An 18,390-nucleotide genomic window follows, 5' to 3' on the forward strand; every position below is an offset into this window, starting at 1 on the left:
TATCTACCGGTATGGATCGTTCGTTTGTGTAAATGTTATACAGTGTAGGTGTCTTTATGCTACCCCAAGCGAGACCGTTCTTCATCTGCTATTCTTACCATTGAGTGATACAAAAAATATTCTCTTGTGTAGGCATACGCAGACAATATAAGTTAGTTTGTTATCTAAGGGGATACCATATAGTTTTTGAAAAAATATTCTGTAAGTTAAGGTGTCGTAAGCGGCATTTAGATTGAAAAATACCACCACTGATACCCGATATTATTCGTACCCATCTTTGATTTAGTATTTGTGATGTACATCACTTTGAATAGCTGACAAAATAAAGATATTGGCCAATAGTTTTTGTGGTCGTTGGAGTTTTTGCCAGGTTTAAGCAAGGTAACAACTTTGGCTTGTCTCTAGACTTTGGGTATCTCCTAATTTGAATACAGTTGTTCATCATCTGGATAAGCCATTGTAGTGTTTTTGGTCCAGATTTCGTAATAAGCTTTGTGTTCAGATGCTCAATGTCGGTGTTTGTATTATTTTTCATTAAATATGTAGATGGTAGATCCAAGCTCAAAGCTTTTTCCGATAGAAATAGTATGGCTATATCTATAATGTGGTTTTCAGCGATCAGCTATATACCAAATATCCTAGGTTAGGCCCTATATGTATTTCCTATACTAGAAATTAGTTAGATTCGTGTTTAGCTCATATGTCTGATAAGTTTAAGTAAAGTAAAGTTTCTTGATTTTTAGATATACCCTTAACAGTTATAGACATATGTTATTAGAATAGTTGGTCCTAAAAAGGACCAATTTGACAAAATCATATTAAAGGGGTGACTGAAGAATTAGCCGATTAATTAATTAATCATTACCCGGGGTATGCCCGATTGCGGTGGTCTTATTAGTACTTCAATCTTCCTAAAGGCTCGTTTTTTAAACCCCATAAGTAATGCGTAATCTTTTACTTTTTATTAAAAATTTAAATTTTACATGCCGTGTATTACTTTTTGAAGATATGTCAAATCAGATTTGTATAGTAATAATTTTAGGTTCTAAAGAGCCTCTTTGTGGAAAATAAATAAGTTTGTGATATCTGTCACAACTCATATATAGATAATAAAAAAAAACAGTTAAAATAAGTGTAAACAATCTTAACTACATACATCGTCGCCACTGTTCAGGTGAAGGTTTATCACAGATATCAAAGGTTACATTTTAATTCAATGTTCTATTTACGTATCTTCAATATTAAAAAAGTAGAAAAACACATGTTTATGCTTTTATTTTTTTTAATCTATTCTATTTTCTTTCTAGAGTTCCGTCTTTTTTGAACGACCTGTGTTCTTTTTTCAATTGGGCACTTGTCCAAAGCTATGACAAATACTCCTCTGCTATTTTACATTAATATGACATTCATTATTTTCTCTAAACACTCTGTCCTCTGCTATTCTACATTAATATGACTGATTTATTTTATCTTTCTTGCAACTATTTTAATGTTTATCCTGTGTCTCTTCTTCTTCTTCTACTATTTCTTTTTATATAGACATAACTCTGTCTGTTTTTCAATGTGCCTCCAGTAAGTTGCCTTTCCATCGTTTTCGTGGTCGTCCTACTGATCGTCTTCCTATGGGTTAACCGTCTCTTGCCGTCTTTATTGTTTTATTTGTTGTCATTCGGCATATACGATCGTTTCATTCTACTCTTCTATTTCTTAACCAGTTCTTGATGTTCTTCACCTTGCATCTACGTCGTATATCTGTACTTCTAGCTCTATCCCATCGTGTCTTACCATCAATTTTTCCAAGTGTTTTCATCTCTGCTGTGTCATATCCTTTTTGTCCTCTCTGTGTCAGATCTTGTTCCTGCCGCGTATGTCATTATTCGTCTGATGACTGTTTTGTAAATTCTGCCTTTCGTTTCTTTTCCGATATTTTTAGATGGAGCGAAGAGTGTCAAAGAGCTTTCGAACACTTACAAATGGCTCTGATCAGCGCACCGATTTTAAGCTACCTTAGACAGGAAGGAAAATTTGTGTTGGACACAACTTGTATGGCAGAAAGTTTCTTCTTCGCACGGATTACGCTGCTCTAAAATGGCTCCTACAATTTCGTAATCCAGAGAGCCAGATGGCAAGATGGTTAGAACGATTACAAGAATATGATTACGAGATCAAACACAGCGCTGGAAGAGTTCATTTAAATCCTGATGCGCTGTCGAGACGGCCGTGCTGTGAAAATGGTAATCACTCTCTTAAATTAGAAGAAAGACTTTGCCCCGTGAGACGAACCACCGTCATTAATGATTAATGGCAGCCACAACAGCTACAAGATGCTCAAGCAGATGATCCATGTATAAAAAGAGTATTGGATTGGATGCGTCGAAGTAAAAGGCCTTCTTGGCAAGACATTAGTGCATGTAGTCCTGAAGTCAAGTGTTACTGGAGCCAATCGAATTGCCTAGTGCTAAAAGATGATCTTCTTTATAGAACCTTTGAGAACAATGATGGTACAGAATCTAAGCTTCAGTTGATTGTACCTAAAAGTAAAGTGTCAGAAGTATTGCGTCAGTGGCATGACGGTGCATCAGGTGGACACTTTGGTGTTACGAAGACTTTGCAAAAGGTTCGAGAACGGTTCTATAGGGTGAACTGTAAAGATAATGTAAGAAGATGGTGCCGGAAATGTGAACTGTGTGCAACCAGTAATGGTCCAGTTGGTAAAAAGAAGGCACCCATGAAACAGTACAATTTTGATAGTCCTATGGAAAGAGTAGCAATCGACATTGCAGGTCTACTTCCAGAGACGAATGATGGAAATAAATATATCCCGGTAGCCATGGATTATTTTACGAAATGGACTGAGGCCTACGCGATACCAAATCAAGAAGTTGCTACCGTTGCAGAGGTACTTGTTAAAGAATTCTTCAGCCGATTTGGTGTTCCTTTGGAGATTAACTCCGACCAAGGGCGGAACTTCGAGTCAACCCTTTTCCAAAACGTTTGTAAACTGATTGGTGTCAATAACACCAGAACGACACCCCTGCATCCTCAATCAGATGGAATGGTCGAGAGGATGAACCGAACGATGGGTAAACACCTGTCCAAAGTTGTATCAGAACATCAAAGAGATTGGGACCAGCACATTCATTTATTCCTAATGGCCTACCGCTCGGCAGTGAATGACACTACTGGCCAGACTCCAAGCTGTCTGATGTTAAGTCGTGAAGTTCGTTAGCCCTGCGACCTAGAGTTTGGCTGCAGACCTTCTGAAGAACATGTTGCAAGCGAAGATTATGTCGACCGTCTGAAGCTAATAATGAATAACATTTATGAACTTGCCCGACAACACATCCAGTTAGCCAGTGACAGAATGAAAGATCAATATGATTCTCGATGCAAGAGTGAAAGCTATGAAGTAGGTGATCTTGTTTGGCTTTATAATCCACAACGTGGTCGAGGCTTGTCTCCTAAACTGTAACGACAATGGGAGGGTCGGTATAAAATTGAAAAGAGAATAAATGACGTAATATACCGAATTAAGAAGTTGCCGAAAGGTAAACCAAAAGTAGTTCACATAAATCGTCTTGCACCTTATGCTGGCTCAAATGAAACAGAAGAAGTCCGAACCCTTCAACATGAGATCAAAGATGACCGGCGATCAAGATTTAATGAATTTATATCTTTTTATTGTTCCGCATAACGTCTCTCTAGCCCACTGTGTTGCCCAAGATCTTAAGATGACTAAAGGAATATCATCTGCATTCTATAGGCAGTTCGGTCGTTTGGACGAGTTAAAAAACCAGCTGCCCAAATTTGGAAGAGTACTGAGATTAGAAGATGGTCCTTGATCTTTATATATATATATATATGGTGACCAGGAAATCGTATACAGACAGGGCAAGCTACGAGGATATATGGCGTGCTCTAACTAATTTGAAGAAAATCGTGTGCAATTATGACATCAAGAATTTGGCCTTATCCAAGATGGGCCATGCACTACAAAATCTGGACTGGAAGATTGTGAGAAGCATGCTTGAAGTGATCTTCCTTCATAGTCTGTAGACTGTTATTTCTTCCTGAGGGGTTCATGCATAGCTGGAGAGTTCTGTAGATTTCGCCATCCTGGACCTACATCTGGAGTTACTGATCGGGACGCTCAGATCTAAGACGGGAGCAGTGTAACGAAATAGCCCATCTCCGATACGTCATAATTCTTAGAAGGATAAATCTAGAAAACGTAAGAATTGGCATTTCAATAGCGCCCGTCTTTCGATGCGGTTTCGATGAGACGAATTAGAGGTGGGATTACCCCAGAATATTCTCGAACATGATACTTTTGGTATATATATATATATATATATATATATATATATATATATATATATATATATATATATATATATATATATATATATGTAACGATGTTAGGAGTAGAGCTTAGTTGATAAGAGAGTATCGAACTGTAAACTTATAAATAAATATATTTATATAAATTCGAACCGCCCGTTTTATTTAATCTCGCTACAATATTGTAATAACGTAATGTAATAATGTCAAAATGTTTTAATTCGGAAAAGTATAAAAACGTGATCTTTTTATGAATCCTCGAGTGACAGCCGTTCTTCAGCATCCTCAACTTTCATTTCTTGTTAGGGAGTTTCTCATGAACATACCACCTCCTCCCTTGACCATGATTTACAAAAGATAACTAAAAGTAAAGTACTTACAAATTCAATCTCGTAACAGGTTTTGTTACTCTAGTGGAACGCCTTAAAACGGGCTCCTCAGTTTCAGTTTGAGCTCCAGGTACAATATTGGAATTTTCCATATTATTTGAAATTTCCGATTCTTCGGTAGTCACTTCAGTAGGTGGTGGTGAGACACTGTGCTCTGGAATGGATGCCTCCCTGGCAACCAAATTGAGTAATGGTATCCCGAATGTAATATGTCTGATTATTATGAGATGAAGTATATTCCCCAATTTGCCGTATTTGGTCTACATGACGTTTCCAGATTCTACCATCATCTAACTGAATTAATTAATGTAATAACCCCAATTTGAGTACAATTTTGCCCAATTGTCATTTAAAATGTAAATAATCTCTCACTGAAACCCTAGTTCCTATATCAAGGTTTCTTAGACTTTTGTCAGTATAGGTAACTTTACCACCACTCAAAGGTTTAAGTAAATCTAATCTATTCCTTATTTGTCTTCCTAACATAAGTTCTGAGGGACTTTTGCCTGTAACTTTATGTTGACTTCTACGGTACTGTTTTACACTATTACAAAATTGAAAATTAAACTCAACAGTCTTCCGTGTTGAACTGTGTTGATTCAATGAAAAATTTCTTTAATTTTAACTTTAATATTTCTTATTCTCAATGCAGCTCTCTTAAATTCTTTCTTTTTCAGTCACAAAGGTGCTTGTATTCCTATTTAACGTCCCTATATATGCTCGTTGCATAAGTTGAGCTAGTCTTTCTAAATACTCTAAGATATGACATTACTTGCTTCCTCTTTCTTGCGCACTCACCATAAAACTATTGTTGGCTTTGTTTACACTCCTCCTTTGCCTTAAAAAGCTTACCTTCTTCCTTTTGTGCTGACTTCTTATACATTGCTGTAGTAACTTAAAAGTTATCTACGGTTGATCAGTCCAGTCATTCTTCCTGTTAATTTCACAAGGCATCTTTTTTTTATATTCTTCCGAATCGGTTTGGGTCCAAGTAATTTTAGGAAGCAGTGGCAAAACTTTATTACTTGATCTCTGACCGACATTGTCGAGGGTCAAGTCCGCTATCAGAGGCATATGGTCAGAATAATATTCACAACCTATAAAAAAATTATCTACTAAATTTGATATCGGTCTTAATACACATGCAAAATCTATGACAGAACTGCCTAACCGCTCCAAAAATGTATAGGTACTCCCCCTTTATATCGCCTTTTATTTTGCCATTCAAAATAACCAAATTAAGGTCGTTACATAGCCTTATTGCCTTTTTCCCATAATGACTAATCAACTTATCTTTAGTAACTCGCCTTTCACTCAGTCTTGTCCTTCTGTGTACCTTATTCTAGTGCTAGTGCAAACGGATGAAAATATTAAAATTAGCATTAATAATTTGGTTGCTTATAGCTAATTTATCTTTTTAACTATCTTGTGCTTGTTATACCTTACTGTTGTACATTGCTATTATTGTTTAGTCTAGTGCGAAGTCTTACTCGGTACGATATCCACATTTGTTTAGTACTATAACATTTATTTAATTGATTGTTTATTAATTTTATTGACCTTGTTAAATAGAATTAGCCTTAGTTTAATATTATGTATATTAGAGAATAAGATTTATTTGCCAACCCTCCTGATGGCACTTGCCAAGGAAAACAAATGCCGCTCAAAGAGAATATGGTATTGGTTTTTTTAATGAAAAAAAAAAAGACATTATTGATTGACTGATATTTATGTTTTGCGTTTTTAGAAAGAGTTTATGTCTATTTACTGAGCCAAAGGCTTTCTAGAAGTCTATGGATAGTAGGTATAAATTTATGCTATGTTCTTAGCACTTTTCAATCAGTTGTGTGAGTAGGTGAATGGCGTCTATGTTTGATTTTTCTTTTCTGAAGCTTGTTTTCAGTGTATTGAAATATTCTGTTTCTAAAGATGCTTTTAATATTTTGTAAGTGGTATTCAGTAATATGATTCCTTTATAGTTACTGGTATGATTTGGTCTCTTTTTTTATATATTGTTATTATATAACCCTTTCTCCAACACTTTTCCCCTAAACAATCTTCTTAGATTTGTCCAGATTTTAAGTCTTACCTTTAACATAATCGTATAATTTTTTTATTTTCTTTGTTATTTGCTTTTAATATTTCCATCTGATCTTTAACAGTCTGATTTTTTCTTTTTGTATAGTTTTGCCGCTTCTAGTTTTTCCTTTTGTATTTATTTAGTTTTTCATCTGTGCAATTTCTATTCATGTCATTTATGCTTATTTCTTCTCTATGTTTTTGGCTTTGCATTATTTATAAAACCACTCTTTTGTCGCTGTCCTTTTGTTTCCTCTGCTGACTGCATTACACTTGTTTTGATGTTTTTTTAGTTAGTTTCTTTATATTCAGTTTCGACCGTTTCTAGTTTATTTGGTATCGCTTCTGCGTATTAATTGTTAATTGCTTGTGTTTGAAGCTTATTAAGATTCCAGATTTTTTTTATTTCGTTGAGCTTGCATTTCTATTATTTTCATTTTTAATTTTTTTATTAGAAACAAAAATAAAAAAAAAGAAAAACACGCATAGATCTTTGAAAAAGTAATGTGGTTAAGAAATTATATTAAATTAATTTAAGTTTAAGGTGTAAAGGGCAGAAGTGGAAAACAATGTAGAATAGAAGTTAGTTTTGTAAGAATCACATTTAGTTAAAAAAAATTAATTACTAGAAGATATTTTAAATAATTCTATGATAAATATTTTAATTTAATGAATTGCTGTATTTAGCTATATTTCGGTTTCTTAAGCTTACCCTCTCTCGGTAGCGATCTATGAAGGGGTAACATTCAGACCCAGCCCCTCATGTCTTGCCCTATTGTTAATCCATAGATCGATCCGATTAATAAGCGTATTCCAGTCTGAGTAGCAGATTCGTTTAGAATTTCCCTATTGCAAGTCAATTAGTTTTTATTTATAATTATATGCAATTTATTTGTCGTAACCAGAATGTTAAAAATTGTAAATAACGAGTAAAATTAAAATATGTATATATATATATATATATATATATATATATATATATATATATATATATATATATATATATATATATATATATAATTGATAACTATGCATACTAACCTTGACTTTTCGATTATATTGTGGTCTTTCGGAAGTCATAACGTAAAATGAAGTAGTCCCTTGTGAATGTCCAACATGAAATACCTGTGATTTTCCTGTGGCTTTTAAAATGTAATCTATCATGGTTGGTATGTCGTAAATCCCAATCTCATTCCAGCTGAAGTCCCAGAATGCATCAGCATCTTTGTCCGGACTGAGTGTCGTGTGATTTCTAGAGTAAGTATTACCTCTAACATTTCCTAGCCAAACGTCATAGCCCTCGTCAGCCAGTAAGAACGAAAGGCTCTTGTTTGGACCAAGAATTACCCAATCAGCCGATGAGCATAAAAGTCCATGTTGAAGATAAACAGGTATATCTTTTTTAGGTTTGTTAGTTTTACCTGATAATAAAAAATTCAAAACATAAATAAATAAGTATATAAAATATGACTAATATTAATAACAGAAACAAGCTATTGATCTTTTACTATTACTGAAATATACCGTTGATTGAATAACTATTCAATCAACGAATATACCAATCATTTTTTGTTTAATTTAAAATATTTCAATTTATTTAACCAGACAAATTTAGGCAAAAATTTACAAAAAGTAATAAGTAAAGAAAAACAGAAAAACATTAAACGATAAATCAATTACCACGTGGAATCCTATGTATATTTAAAATGTATCCATCTGGTGTAGTTACATAATGACTTTCTGACTCATATCCAGCTTCTTTGATAAATTCTGGGATAGGGGTTCTCTTTGGCGGCGAATCAAAGTTAAAAACATTGTGTACAGATTCCTTGACGAAATCAGATCCACCATGTATAAGATTTTTGGCGGAATCCAATATGCCACCAGAAGTTGTATAAACACACCAAACACACAATAGAAATATTGCTCTATACATCATATTGACTACTACACGGCTAACAGTAAAAACACCATTTTAAGTCGCCAAATTTATATCAACATTTTTATCTATATATTAATTAGGTCGTATAAAAATAAAAGGTTGTGATGGTTCAATTAACATTATTAAAAGATATATCAGCCAATTATTTAAGTATCGTAATGAAATTACTACAGTCAAGCGTAAACTATTCAAGTCCAACACACTATCCACTAATATAAATTTTGTAAAGTTCCAAAATATTGGAATGGTGTCAAATATATAAGACTAGCTGACTCGGTGAACTTCGTGTCTTGGAATTAATATGTTCTGTTACATTATCAGCCAATTTTTTATATATATATATATATATATATATATATATATATATATATATATATATATATATATATATATATATATATATATATATATATATATATATTTATACAATGATCAAATTAATTAAGTCCAGTAAAAATTTGAACGAAACTAATAGAAATACTAATATAAACGACTATTCTTTCTTTCTTTCTCCCCTTCCTTTTACCCTATCAGGGTGTCGGATTTGGGCTAGCTATTTTAATTTCCATTTACCCACCTCTTTCATTCTTTTTTGTGTCCTGCCATTATTTTCAATTCCTCGAGTGATTTTTGTTTAAGTTTTCCCGCCTCTACTACTTGCTGTATCCATTTTTTTCTTGGTCTGCCTCTTTTTCTTTTTCAGATGTTTTTTGCTTCCTTATCAGAACGGCTTTCGCAAACGCTCTGAACGTGAAATAAATATTTTCTGTCTTAGGAAGCAACTCTAACATGACTTCGTATAGATGCAATGTAGCGACATCTGATAATAAAATCGTAGACTAATTTTCGAAACCAAATTCAAGAATTCCGCTTTAATCTGTGCCTTCTAAGAATTGAAATTCAAAACAGACGTTGATAAAGATGTCGCTACATTGCGTCTATACGAAGCCATGTTAGAGTTGCTTCCTAAGACAGAAAAGATTTATTTCACGTTCAGAGCGTTTGCGAAAGCCGTTCTGATGAGGCCTATTGGGCCGAAATACGTATAAACGGATGCGCAAGCTCCCTGTACGTGAAATCGAATCTTAACTGTCTTTTCCTTTTTATTTCGATATACTCTGTACGAGTACTAGAAACCAATTCGCTAAGAATTTTGCTTAATTGAGGAGATATGTTGTGGAATACAATTTTTAGATTCCCCATGTCTCTCTTAACATCTTTATCAACGTCTGTTTTGCCTTGCAATTCTTAGAAGGCATAGATTAAAACGGAATTCTTGAATTTGGTTTCGAAAATTAGTCTACGATTTTCTATTATTTGTAATATATTCTTCCTGAAGTTCTTCTCCAAATTCTTTCCATGTTTTTGCTTTTGCTTGTGTGACTGTCTTTTTTATCAATCGTATCTGACTATAGTATTTTTCTTTATCTTCTTCTAATCCCGTTTCGATGTATTTTTCCATGCTATTTTCTTCTTTTTTATTTCTGTCTTCACTTCTTTATTCCACCATCTTGCACTTTTCAACCGTTTATTATATTTTTTGATTCCACACACTTCAGTTGCTGTTGTCTTTAATACTTCACTGTATGTATTCCATCTTTCTTCCATCGTCCATGTTTCTTTTTGGCACTCTATTTGTCTCATGCTTTTGTTAGTTTCTCGCACACTTTCTATCTTTAGTTTTTTTACATTTACTTTCTTGTACTCTTTTCTTTCCACTTCCTCCATTTTTTAATTCTCCAGTTTTGCAGTGACCATCCTGTATTGTGTAGACAGTTCCGGTTCCTTTTCCGTTAAGATGTTTTTTATATTTTGTTCTAGGTTTCTCGTATAGACTATATAGTCGATTAAGCTTTTCGCATTTCTCTCTTTAGCCACAAATGTATATTTGTCGTTAATGGTTTCTTCACTGAATGTGTTTCCTATTATCAGGTCATGGGTTTGGCAGAATTCCAAAATTTGAATTCCATTTCTATTTAATGTTTCTTCCCCATATTGTCCAATGCATCCTAATCCCCTGTTAATGTCCTTACCTACTCTTGAATTCCAATCACCTAAGATTATTATTTTTTCTCTTGTCTCTCTTAATTTGTCTAATGCGTTTTGGAGTTCGTTGTAGAATTCTATCATTATCTTTTCTTCGTTACCTTCTGTTGATCCGTATATTTGTATTATTTCTATCTTGTCTTTTAGTTCTATTTGGGCTGTGATTATTCTAGATGCTACTGCTTCGTAGTTTGTTATTCTTGATTCTATTCTTTTATACACTATTATACCGACTCCTTCTTTTGCTCTGTGACCCTGTGGTACTCTGGAATAATATAGACTATATTTCTGATTGATATTGATGTGTCCTTTCCCTATCTTTTTTGTCTCGCTTATTCCCATTATTTGTACCTTCATTTTTTCCATTTCTTCCGTAGCTTCTATTTCCTTGCCGGTCAGAGATGTCACATTCCATGTTGCGATTCCTATATGATTATTACCTTATTACTATATTCTTCTCCATTATTGGTGTTAACGTTGATTTCATGCTCCCTGGTTTTTGTATTAACATTATATCCGTTATTTATTTTATTACCGTTTTTATTTTTAATGCTAATATTTCTAATGGGATACTTATCATTTACATTTCTAATCCTATTCCTATTACTACTTAAAACTAAACATTTATCATCATTTTCCGGTTTATTTTGTAATTCTTCTTTCTCTATTCGTTGCTTGGTCTCTCCTTGGTTCTTTTTATGTTGCTCTGGTAGTTTTTTGAACTCGCTATTTCCACTACTTTTTCTTCTTTATAGCACCATCTCCATTCCTTGCCGTCTACTGTGATTTTATTGTAACCTATTTTGACCATTTTTCCATTTTCCCTCATTTCTCTTGCTTTATCTCTTAAAGCTTTCATTTTCTCTTGGTCTGATGATGCCTTGGTCCAGCATTGATGTGATCTGTTTTTGAACCTCTTCTCGATGTACGTGTAGATATCGATATGATTTTGTGAAAACTGGGACTTCATCCGTTGTTCGTATGTGGTGTTTTATTTGATTTGTAAATGTTAAAGTATCATCAGAATTATGGAATATATCTGCAAATTTTCTGCATAAACGTCTGATGTGCATCTCTTCTTCTGGATTTAGATGATCTGTTCTGATGAAAGGATCGCTATCTATTATTGTTTCTGTTTCCATTGGAATGATGTCCGAGGTATACCGGTGATATTCATGAAGATCTATTGGATTGCTTCTAACAGGATCGGTGAGTGCTACTTGAATAGGTTCATCAGTATTGTTGATCATTTCGGACCAGGCTAGATGATTTCAGGCTTCACTGAGAGTTTCTCTTAGAGTTGCCCCTTGTATTTCTTGTTTTGGTATAAGTATGGTGCCTTTTGTTTGTTTTACTGGAAGTCGTACTTGTGTGATTGTTCTGGGTTCCAATTGAATTGTATAAAATTGTTTTTTGTTGGTTTCATATTAAAAGATAGATAGAACTGTGTGTGCTGTAGTTAGTGTGGATACTGGAAAATTAAGATGTGCTTGTAGAAGTTTTAAGTTATCAAGGCCGATAAGACCATCAAATGTTTTATGGAATTTAAAAAGGTAGAATTTTAAATTAATATTAGAGTTAAATTGGTGATAATATAGACTCCGACCACTACCTTATAAAAGCAAAACTTAGAGCACGGGTATCTAACGCAAAAAAAGGTCACAGCACAAAATCCACAAAATATAATATTGAGGTGCTAAAATCTGAAACTGCTAGAGCTAATTACATGACAATATTAAACGAAGCGTTACCAACAATCGAAGAAAATCTAAGTATAGAAGAACATTGGACTAAATGTAAAAAAGCTATGCCCACAGCGGCCGAAACTGTATTAAAACCTATCAAGACCAAAAAAGACGAAGATTGGTTCGATGAAGAGTGCAGACATATCAACCATCAAAAAACGAAGCATATAAGAGACTCCAGCAGCGCAGAACGAGATTAACTCTGGAAGATTATGAAAATCTTAGAAGAGAAGAAAAGAGAATGTTTAGAAGAAAAAAGAAAGAACAATACGAACACGCTCTAAACGAAATTGTTAACCACCACAATGGAAAAGACTCACGAAAATTCTACCAACAGATAAACAGCTGCAGAAAAGAATTCAAACCCAGAATAATAGCCTGTAAAGATAGGGACGGTTCTATAATTAGTAACAAAGAACAGATACTAAACAGATGGGAGGACCATTTTGAAGAACTGCTTAGCGGCAACCACGAAGATGGCGAGATTGGGGATCCCATGTTTCAAATAAATGAAGATGATCGGCAACCACCCCCCACCGAAGAAGAAATTAGAGAAGCCATCGCAACACTGAAAAATAATAAAGCTCCCGGTTCGGATAATCTCCCTGCCGAACTTTTCAAAAATGGCGGCGACCCCCTCATGAAACACATGCATAAACTGATAACTGCAATCTGGCAACAGAAAAAAAAACCCACAGACTGGAAGTTAGGTGTACTGTGTCCTATACACAAAAAGGGAGACATGATGGTGTGTGATAATTATAGAGGCATCACTCTACTCAATATGGCATATAAAGTGATGTCCAACGTATTGTACAAAAGACTCCTCCCCTACGCCGAACAAATAGTGGGAGCATATTAGTGCGGTTTCCGTCCTAATAAATCAACAACGGACCAGATATTTACAGTGAGGCAGATCCTTGAAAAAACCCTAGAGTTCGGCGTCGACACCTACCACATATTTGTTGACTTCAAAGCCGCATACGACTCCGTTAATAGAAATAAACTTCTACTTGCTATGGTAGAATTTCGCATTCCGTTTGATCTTGTCCGATTAACTGAACTTACACTCACAGGTGCAGAGAGCATGGTAAAAATCCAAAACGATCTTTCAAGACCCTTCCATTGCAAAAATGGACTAAGACAGGGTGATGGACTATCGTGTCTCTTATTTAACCTGGCATTAGAAAAAACAATTCGAGAGTCGCAGATTACTACGAATGGTACTATCTTTAACAAATCAGTGCAAATTGTCGGATACGCAGATGACATAGACATCATAGGTAGGTCCACAGAATCTCTGACTGAAGCATTTCGGTCGTTAAGAGCATCTGCACCCAGAATGGGACTAAATATAAATGTTCAAAAGACCAAATATATGTGTTGCACTAGGTCAAGCAACCCGACACCTACACGAATAATAATTGATGACCTAGAACTGGAAGGTGTTGACAGCTTCATATAGGGTCGCTGCTAACTATAGATAACAACGTCAGTGAAGAAATCAAAAGAAGAATAGTGCTCGTCAATAAGTGTTACTATGGCTTAAGAAGACAGATGGCCTCAAAAATGCCTAGAAAAATTAAACTGACTGTATACAAAACACTAATAAGACCAGTGCTAACATATGGTTCAGAAACTTGGACACTAACACAGAATGACCAAGAGTTGCTCAAACGTTTTGAGCGAAAAATACTAAGACGAATATATGGAGGCATAAAAGAACAAGGTTTGTGGCGCAGGTGTTACAATTTTGAGTTGTATAGAAGATTTGGAGAACCTGACGTTGTAAAATTCATTAAGGTAGCACGCCTCAGATGGATAGGTCATGTAATCAGACGAGAGGAAGATGCCATAGTCAGAAAAGTTTTTGACCGAAGAGGGCCGATCGGACAACGAAGAAGAGGGAGGCCGAGACTTAGACACCAAGACAACCTAGAAAATGATTTGAAGTCTATCGGAATTAGAGCATGGAGAAGAGTTGCCAGAGACAGGGGCGAATGGAGGATTGTTCTGAAGAAGGCTTTGGCTCATAAAGGGCTGTAACGCCACTGATGATGATTAGAGTTAAATTCTGGGAAGATTGGAATTTCAGCACAATATTCCTGTGAATGGTTTTGAAATATTGAACTGACTACAAACGGTTCATGTTTGATAAAATTTTTATAAAATTTGGATGCAATTTCGGGGTTAAGAAATGATTTGGTTGTCCCTGTATCAAGAAGAAGTTTGAGGGGAGGATTTTTAATTTCGATATATGGAAGTTCTTTTTTATCTGAATAAGAATTGAGTTCGATTGCGTTTCTTCGTTTTCCTCTTGGAGTTTTGGAAAATTTACATCTTCTTCTTCGTATTGGGCATTTTGGTAATCTTCTACGTAGTAGTTATCTGAATATGCGTCCTGATTTGGATAGTAGTATGTCTGTTCTCCATAGTAGGCATCGGTATCGTTTTCGTCTTGTTGTTCAATATTGAACAGCTCCTCTACGGTAAACTTTGGGGTGTGTGGTTGCGGTTGCTGCGGCCTAAAGTTTCTGAAGTTTGAACCTCTGTTATGTCCCGTTTGGCGTGTACTTATAGACATCGGTGTTGGTTTGTACTGTTGTGGTGGTCTGCTTGCCCATGGGTTAGGTCTTGGAAGTTGTGTGTTTGCCATGAATTGTTGCCTTGGTTGTTGGAATCGAGCGGGTTGTATTGGCTATCTTGGGGTAAATGTTGGTAGGGACGGTGCTGGATTACTTTCGAAAAATGGTTGATGTAACTGTGGCCTGGGCATGGGTTGTTGCCATTGTGGTGGTGTTGTGAACTGCGGCTGTCTCTGGGGTTGTATGTGGGTAGAATTCTTATTTGGCAATGAAAAATTGGTTGCAATGGTTTTCTGCAAATATATAATATTGTTTTCTTCTTGGATAAATTGAAGAGCGAAAGCAAGATTTGTAGGCCTCATTGATCGTATGGTTGATCCCATTGGTTCTCGTAATCCTGCTAAGAACGTAGTTAGGGCCTGTTGTTGAAAGAATTCCTTTTTGCTCCCCTTTACATCTGCATTGTCGGTATGTAGTTCGATATGATTCGAAATTGTGTTTAAAAGTGACATTACTTTCTCGTGAAATTGTTGAGGAGTTTCGTTGGGTCCTTGCCTTAAGTTTACCATGTCTCTTGTAAGTGAATTTTCATTACGTTGATCGGCAAAGTTTTGAATTAGTATGGTCCTTATTGTGGGCCAATCTTTACACCCATATACGGAAATGATTTCTCGAGCTCTTCCTTTAATTTTATTCATTACACCTGGAGTTATCATGTGATTTTGGAAGTTATCGGGATTATTGTGATCCCAGAAATGATTAAGAAGCATTGTAGTAACTTCAATGAAGTTGTGAAATTCATTAGGGTTACCATCGTAATCAGGCACGATGGAAAGATCTTTATTGGCATCGAAAACTAGAGCGGGAGCGGGTGCCACGGCCATAGTATTTAATTGACTAGCGAGAGTAATAATTATAGATGGTATATCTAAGCTATTTAAAGTATTATTTAAAGAACTAACGTTGGTTTTTAAACTAAATTGAAAAGCTCAGTTATTTTGCGAAATAGAAGCAGCACCAGGTTCGATAATCGATTCACTAATAGTTGAAAGAGAATTACTAATTATAAGAGATGAAGCTTGTGAAGCAATTAAATTATGATTAGAAAAAGATTAAATTTGCTCACAGATAAATGATGATGCTTGGGTGCATTTCTTTTCGAAGGAACTGGTTTCTTTTCTTCTTTCGCTTTCTTTTTATCGTCTTTCGTCATATAAATTGATTTCTACACTTTAACACTGGATTTTCGTTGACTTCTAGGGTTGAACGGCCGTAGTTTTCTCTGGAAGTTGGTTGGTTCTTAGCGGGTAAACGTTTAAGAACGACGAGGATCTCACACTATCTTACTGCACTGTGCCACTTAAAGGTTTAAACTCGCGAAGGTACTTTTTAAAAAGACCCCTTATTAACTTTTACAACTATACTGCACTGCTTTATTGATTGAAAAATAACAATTACAATACTATTTCTTTTATATAAAAATTAAATGCTGACAAAACTGTTGATTGGGTTTGCTGACCTCCGGGGTTACTGCACTGTAATTCGTAGATGGCGTTATAGTTTACGACCATGCTAAACGTGATGGTGACGCTAGTCTACACGAGAGGTCGTTACAGTTTACAATTTTTATTTTAAAAATATTAAAAAAATAAATTGTTAATTTTTGAAATACTCTTATATAATTACTATAGTATATATAAACGAGAAAGCACGTTAAACGTGCTTCATTTCATCAATGTCTTCCGTATAGTGTAGATTAGACGAGTTTTACAAAAAAATACAAAAGTTAAAAGCGAATATTCAGTGGTACAAAGATAGAACCGCACTTGGAAAACGATTTGCCGATTTTCATTTGTCTACTAGAAAACTACCAAAAACACAATACTCGTTAAAAGAATTCAACCAACAAGATGTCTCAACTAACGACATCGTTTATCATTCTCACAGCTATTGTTAACAATGTGCTTTATACAAACGTTCCAAACAATGTTAAGATCATGGTGATATGTTTTAACGATGTAAAAACTGATTGTAATCGAACTGAATGGACTCTAATGGATCATGATGTGGTGAATTATGGAAAGCTTCCAGTATTTTTCAAGAGGATATAAAAGTCAGGAGGAGCATTCTACAAGATCATGCTAATATCCCCAAATAAAACCGAAAGTGATTCAAAATGGTACAAGACTAATAATGATGTCATCGGGCAATAAGGTTCATCGATTATACTTTTAACTATCGTATTAGTAATAAATGTATTTCTAACGATTATTATCAGTATAAATTTTTTTGTAAACCGCAAATGTGAATCATCTTGCATTAAAATAAATATGTAAAAAAAGAAGACTATATTTTAAGGCGTATTTTCTTAATTGGAGTCATTAATTCAATTTTTACATCATCATTGGGAAAGAAATGCTTGAACTTTTTCCAGCTTTCAACCGATATGTTATCTATAACAGTTTTAATCAAGTCTATGACAGTCCCACTCAGGGCAGCAGATATTTTCCGCTCTTACCTATGCTTTTACTTGGTGCCACATATGTTCAATAGGGTTGAATACACAATGGTATGGAGGAAGACGTAACACAGTATGTCCCATCTGTTCTGTTCTGCTAAGTTGTCACATACATATTGCTTTTTAATACCAAAAGTATTTAACACTTCCAGTAGTTGCTCTTTCTTGTAACTAAATTCAAAATAAATATCATTTTCTAACAAATACTCCTGAATTTCACTTTTAGTACTTGCTCTGTTTGCCGCTTTTTGAAGCTGACGACTGTGATAGCTTGCATTATCCATTCACATGACACTATTGTTAGGGATATTTTTTAAAAGATAATTTTAAAACCAGTTTTCAAAAAGTTCTCCACTTGTATCTTAGTGGTAATACAAGCTAGATAGAGTCTTTGATATTCTTCGCAGATAACAGCAAGGAGTTTGGGACCCATTCGTCTTCCGAACCAGCGTGAATTATTGTTATGCGTTTTTCTTAATTTGAAGGTGCTTTCGTCTGGCAGTTTCTACTAGAATCGATCCATCCTTTCTGTACTGTATCGTGTGTATCGAACCATGTTTCATCCAGGTAAATGATAGAGCTGTTTTCTAATCTATATTTCCTAATGTCAGAGAGATAGCTATATCTCCAAGTACGCAATCTTTGTGATTCCATTAAAACTTGTTTTTTGTCTATCTCTACGATATTTAAAACCCATTGTAGAAATGACTCTATGGAGGGTGGCACGGCTAATATGTATATGTAT

At 34.8% G+C, this 18,390-nt stretch overlaps 1 protein-coding gene across 1 annotated transcript in view; it reads right to left on the reverse strand.

The window, feature by feature from the left end:
- The window catches only part of LOC140447712 (lipase 3-like), a 131,033-nt gene extending 122,244 nt beyond the window's left edge, over window positions 1-8,789 (reverse strand). Inside the window, exons 1-2 of the mRNA XM_072540519.1 lie at window positions 8,490-8,789; window positions 7,851-8,230 (exon numbers count right to left, since the gene is read on the reverse strand). Coding sequence (XP_072396620.1) covers window positions 7,851-8,230; window positions 8,490-8,748 — 639 coding nt within the window. The 5' untranslated portion in view covers window positions 8,749-8,789. The remainder of the gene's footprint in view (window positions 1-7,850; window positions 8,231-8,489) is intronic.
- Window positions 8,790-18,390: the final 9,601 nt, after the last annotated feature.

This window comes from Diabrotica undecimpunctata, chromosome 8 (assembly GCF_040954645.1).
Source record: "Diabrotica undecimpunctata isolate CICGRU chromosome 8, icDiaUnde3, whole genome shotgun sequence".
In the NCBI taxonomy this organism is placed as follows: Eukaryota; Metazoa; Arthropoda; class Insecta; order Coleoptera; family Chrysomelidae; genus Diabrotica; species Diabrotica undecimpunctata.